At 55.5% G+C, this 6000-nt stretch overlaps 1 protein-coding gene across 4 annotated transcripts in view; it reads right to left on the minus strand.

Moving 5' to 3' along the window:
• The window catches only part of Brpf3 (bromodomain and PHD finger containing 3), a 33109-nt gene extending 27475 nt beyond the window's left edge, over positions 1–5634 (minus strand). For 2 of the 4 annotated variants that reach the window (XM_087898371.1, XM_087898374.1), the window contains exons 1-2: positions 5496–5634; positions 980–2432 (exon numbers count right to left, since the gene is read on the minus strand). In XM_087898371.1, coding sequence (XP_087754497.1) covers positions 980–2406 — 1427 coding nt within the window. In that variant the 5' untranslated portion in view covers positions 2407–2432; positions 5496–5634. Of the gene's footprint in view, positions 1–979; positions 2433–4352; positions 4761–4843; positions 5041–5495 lie in introns of those variants that run through there. The other 2 variants (XM_087898373.1, XM_087898372.1) reach the window with 2 other exon arrangements.
• Between the last annotated feature and the right edge of the window lie 366 nt (positions 5635–6000).

The raw sequence follows: 6000 nt of genomic DNA on the forward strand, positions 1-6000 counted from the left end.
TCTTCATCTGGGAATGTGGGAGAAGGTGCAAGGACTACATTAGATGAACAGTCTCCAAGATCCTTCCTCCTCTAATGCTACATACTTTTCTTCCTTTCCTTTACCCTCCCCCTCCCCGGCCCTTGGACAGGGTCACACTGTGCAGCCCTGGCTGGCCTAGAACTTACTTTGTAAAACAGGTTGGACTCAAACTCCCAGTAATTCACCTGACTCTGCCACCCAAGTGCTGGGACTAAAGATGTGCATCCCTACACCCAGCTACACTGTCTACTTTTTAAAGGAGTCACCCTGAAGTGGCCTCTGCTGGAAAAATCTTCCCTAAGCTACCCACCCTCCAGCAGCCCCAGCTACCGCCTGACGGTTTAACACAGGCAGTGATCTCTCTACAGACTCTCAGGCAGGGTTCTGGTGGCTTGGCTATAATGCTGAACTTTCCCCTGAATTTAAAACTTCTCAAGGAGGATCACGCCTCCCACAGCCCTCGTGGATAAAAAGCCCCCATCTTTCCCAGGGCAGTACTTTTGGGAAGGCAGGTGTTGAGCCCTTAGCACAGTAGCTCCCCATTTAGAATACTTCTGTCCCCACGTGGGTTTTAGGGACCCTCTGTGAGAGCCCTCAGGGTGGTCACAAAGATGAGGTGATGTGAAGGACACAGCCTGCATGTACAAAGACCAGAGATGATAACCACCTAGAAATCCATGGATTAGTTAACAGTGGAGAACCATCCTGTTCTCAGTGCCATTCAGTGTCACCGTGAGAACTACCACCTTAGGTGATACACTGCCACGAGTCTCTAAGCAAATAAGTGATGTATGTCACTCAGAACTAGAGGAAACACATTACTTGTAGGGTACGGCCAAAACCACAAAACAAGCTTGAATACGGAAGCCCAGAGGAGCTCAGGTATTCATCAACCATATTTGGAGAAGACCTGGCCTAGGGTGAGGACCAAACCAAGAGTCCTTGTGATGAGGCTCACCTGTAAGAGGGTATCTGTGGGACAGTGACCATGGGGACAATGGTGGAAGGTGTCTCTCGGCTAGCTTCCTCTGGCTCCTTCTTGATCTTCTGCTTTGAACTCATCTTATTCTTCTTGGACACCCCCTTGAGGAGGCTGCCCACCCCACCATGACCTTCCTGATCTTCCTCCCCTGCTTCTTCCTCTTCCTCTTCCCTGCCACCCTCTTTCAGCCCATCCTCGTCCCCTGCCTCACTGAGGCTTCTGGGTGAGTCGCCCTTTCTCGGAGAGTGGGCCTCACAGTAGGCTGTCTTCCGCACAGTAAAGATGGTGCCATTGAGGCTGGTTTCTCTCATGGGTTCAATCTTCATGAAGAGTCCAGCCCGCTGTGCGCATGTCACGTGGAAGGCAGTGTAGCAGTTCACTTTATGGCACTGGATGGCAGCACCCAGTCCTTTCTGCTTGCAGATGTAACAGGTTAGTTTCCAGCGGGCAGGTGGAATGTTGTCGATGCCCTCAATAGGCTCCAGGAACACGGTATTAGCAAAGCAGACTTCAGGGATCCAGATGGCACAGACTACATGGGCCCAGTGACCATCACTGGTCTGTTTGAAGGCCCCACCTTTATTGGGGCAAAGGACACAATCCACCGGCCGAGAGGGAGACTGCAGACAGCAGCGGCAGAGCCACTGGCCCTCTGGGATATAGGGGACGCCATAGCACTCCTGGTGCACGGCTAGGTTGCAGATGTCACAGAACAGGATGACGTTACTGTTGTGGCATTCGTCATCCAGGCACACACAGCAGAAGGCGTCTTCATCAATTAGTGACTGCTGAGCGCCGCTGCTGCGACTCTCCAAGTACGACTCCTTCTCCAGCCGGTCCACCAGCAGCTCGAAGGTATCTGCCGACACCGAACTGTGCCCGTCTACGCGGCGCTTCTCATTTACCATGTCTAGCCAGGCAAGGTCCTCCTCGTCCATGTCATATTCCACCTCTGCATCCAGCTCTTCGGGGGGCTTCTCAATGTAGCGGTAATAAGCAGCAGGCAATGGGGGTGCTTCCGGCTGGCTACCTGTATCCACCACACGGAAGCTGGGCTGCGGGAGGTGGAAGGAGGTGCCTGATGCATGCTTGGAGCAGGACTCCTTCTTCTTGCCTTTAGACGAGGGTTTCTTGGACTTGGCGGGGAACTGAGGCTGCTCACTGTTTTCCTTGTTGCTGTTGCACTCGGTGATATCCTGCGCGGTGAGCTCATCTTCAGTGATGATCTTGAGAGGGTCATAAATGCTGATGCGATGGAGGCGGCCATCGATGTCAACCTCCACAATCCTCTGGGCCTGGGCGTAGGTCAAGGTCTCTCTTGTGGGTGAGCACTTAAGACTGTAAGGGGATGGGGACCTCCGGCCCTCGGCATTCTGCCGTGACTTTCGACGAGGCTTCCTCATGGCAACAGGAAACCGCAAAGATAAGCCTGAGGAGAAAGACCACAAAAGTGTGAACTGGATATTCGGTGCGACAGGCACTCGCTTCCATCAAGGGGACACCGAGAGATCCGGCTGTTTCCTCCACACCACAGCACTGTGAAGCACCCATGAGGCAGCGTCACCTTCTTTAAGTCTTTTTACAAACATCACTTGTCAGTGAAATAGTTATTTTTGGTTTTTTAAGACATGGTTTCTCTATGTAACAGGCCTAACTGTCCTGGAACTAGCTCTTATAGTCCAGGCTGGCCTTGAACTCAGAGATCTACCTACCTCTGCCTCCTGAGAAGGCGTGTGCCACCCCGCCCCCGGCTAGTCAGTGAAACTTTTTGTTTCTGATTACTTTAAAATTGCAAACCCGAGCCAGGCAGTGAGGGCACACACCTTTAATCTCAGCACTTGGGAGGCAGAGGTAGGCAGATCTCTGTGAGTTCAAGGACAGTCTGATCAACACAATGGGGTCCCAGGACAGCCAGGGCTACACAGAAACTGTCTCAAAAAAAAAAAAAAAAAAAAAAGGCTGGGCAGTGATGATGGCACACACCTTTAATCCTAGCACTTGGGAGGCAGAGGCAGGCAGACCTCTGAGTTCGAGGACAGCCAAGGCTATATCATGAGATCCTGTCTCTAAAGAAATAAATAAAGTCGCAGGTCTAAGGGCTCTCCCAAACCATCTTACCATGGTTAGAAATCCTAACTCTTGGTCCTGTCCAGAGTAAAGGCATCTGAAATGCTTCAAACTTTAATTCCCAGGAGTCCCCTGGTGTGGAAGGCTGTACTGAAACTGCTCAGGACATTTCCAACTACAAACCCTGAAAGCTACGGGAATGCCTCTAAGGAATCTTTCAAATTTTAAGTAGCTCAGAAATCTCTATGCCGTGACCCTTCCATCTAATCTACCCTATGCTTCCCACAGCATTCTCTGGACCAGGGAACTACCCCAAGCCCTAAGGAGCAGGGAGTGACAGGCAGTTCCCAAGGCCATCACGGCCAGGAAGATGACAACAGCTCGGCGTACTTTACCAAACTACAATGGCCTTTTCTTTTTACTATTTCTCACAACTACCTCGGGAGGCTGTGCAGACATTATCTCCATTTCAGGCATGAAGAAAAGCTCAGAAAACTGACTCAGCCGAAGCTGACGTGACTCCAGATCTCCCGTTCACGCTGGAGGGTGAAGAACACCAGTGAGGTGCCGCATTCTTTACAAAGATGTTCTGTACAATCTACGTTCTAATCTTGGTCCTACGTAACCTGAACAAAGTTTTTCTTGTCCCCGTGTCTCCACATGTCACCCACAGATCAAGGGCAGTGCTGGCTGTAGTGGCATACTTTGAATCCCAGCATTTGAGAGAGAGAAACAGGCCTATCACTGTGGAATTTGAGGCCGGCCACATCTACATGGTTTTTTTCAGACCAGCCATAGCACAGAGTGAGGCTCTCCCTTAAAAAAAGAAAAAACAAAAAACAAATATATAAGGGCCAGAAATATAGCTCAGCAGTTAAGAGGACTTAGGTTTGGTTCCCAGCTCCCACGTCGTCGATCACAACATCTGTAACTCCAGTTCCAAGGTATTGGTATCTGAACTCTCAGAAGGACCAGGAATAATATATATCAGGCAAAATACCACCACACATACTGTAAGAAAATTTAAAAATATATAAAAGCAAGAAAAATATCTACTTTTTTGTCTGCCTATTCTCTTTTTCTTTTGTTTTGTTTTGTTTGTTTTTCGAGACAGGGTTTCTCTGTAACTTTGAAGCCTGTCCAGGAACTAGATCTTGCAGACCAGGCCGGCCTTGAACTCAAAGTGTTCGCCACCACCCGCCTGGCACACGCTAACTTAAGAGTTATCACTGACAACCATAGTGATAGGCCCTTTAAATACCAAAGGGTGACTTAAACTAACCTGGCTGAGGAGCCAAATGAGGCAGGCACACAACACCATTTGGAGTAAAAGGCAACAGAACCGTGACAGCAACTCTGTTGAGGTTCCCGAAGCCCTGGGGGCACTAGACCGGTTTCAGAAGCAGCCCCAGCCAAGGGCGACGCATTCCCCAACCCTCCAGAGGCAAGGAGCCTCTGGGGAGGGAACGCACACTTCAGTAGCGATTTTGAAGAGTCGACAGTGCCTGCCTCTACCCATTCTGCAGTCCCAGGAACCGTCTCTCAACCCATCCCCAACTTCCAGTCCCTGTCCCCGGGAGCAAGCGGCGGGCAGAGCTGCGGCCGCAGGGAAAGAGTTTCTCGCCTACAAGGAGCTAACTGCTAGACCAGGTTATTTTTGGCGGGAGTTTCCGTACGTACACAACTCTTACCTTACACACACTCCCTCGTATCCCCAACACCCCCTCCAGAGCCGTCCTTAGCGGCCCCTGAACCCCAACTCGCCCACCTCACCCTCGCTCCCGAGTGGGGAGTTTTCAACAACTGGACCGAGCCCGCCCTGCACGCCACACGGGAGACTCAGGAAGACCAGGTAAGACCCCCAGACCAGGTCCCTGCCTCGTGAAAGGGGCGCCTCTTCCAGAACATTCTTCACCGCCCCGACCCCCGAAGGAGAAAGGAGAGAAACATCTCCCCTAAGACCAGAGGATGAGCGCACCACAGACTGACGCCGAGCCCGACCCTCACAGAAAAAGCGAGCGCCACCGAACGAGGGGGCGGGGGCGGAGAGACGAGCCCTTATTGGCTTCCCGACCTGCCTGTCAAGCGGGAACCCGGGCGCCCAGAGCGGCCGCCCAGAGGCGGAACTCTCTTCTAGCCTGGCCAATAGGCGGGCACGGGGAGGGCGGGGCTTAGCCGCTCGGCTGCCAGGACCGGGGAGAAACAAGATGGCGGGTGCGGGAGGGGGTCCTCGCTTTGCAGCTCCCCCTCGCGCGCCTTCCCCGGCTCCGCCGCCGCCCTCGCTGCAGGGCAGAGCTCGTGCGTCGCCCCCGCGCCCCGTCGGGACGCCCTCGTGCGCCCCCCCCTCCGCGCGCAGCGCTCCGTCCCCGTCGGCCCCTGCCGCCCCCACTCGCTCCGGCCCCCGCCGCCGCCGCCCCCATGTTACCTCAGCCGCCAGCCGGGCCCCGGGCTTCTGGGGGGCCCCCTGGGCGCGGGCGGGCGTGCGGGCGGGCCGGGCTACCGAGCAGGTCCGAGCGCTGCTCGGCTGAGGCAGCGCGGCCTCCTCCCCGCGCCGGCCCCTCCGCTCCGTCTCCCCCGGCCCGGCCGCCGCTCCCGGGGGAGGAGGAGGGGGAATGGAGCAGCCGCCGCCGCCGCCACCGCTGCCGCCACGGAGCCCGGCCGAGGGGAGGGAGGGATCAGCCCCCAGGCAGGATCCGCCCCTCGGCCTCCCCCCCGCCACCTCCACCCCTTCCCTCGCTCCCTCCCCGGCTCGAGCCGCCGCACGCGAAGCAGCAGCGCAAAAGCGCGGGGAGACCGGAGCGGATGCCCCCGCCCGAGCCCGGCGCGGCGCCGGTGGTGGCGGCGGGGAGACGGAGCGCGGAGCGGCGGCGCCGGTGGTGGCGGCGGGGAGACGGAGCGCGGAGCGGCGGCGCCACCGCCACGGGCCACCG

Source organism: Myodes glareolus, chromosome 18 (genome assembly GCF_982192425.1).
Source record: "Myodes glareolus chromosome 18, mMyoGla1.1, whole genome shotgun sequence".
NCBI lineage: Eukaryota > Metazoa > Chordata > Mammalia > Rodentia > Cricetidae > Myodes > Myodes glareolus.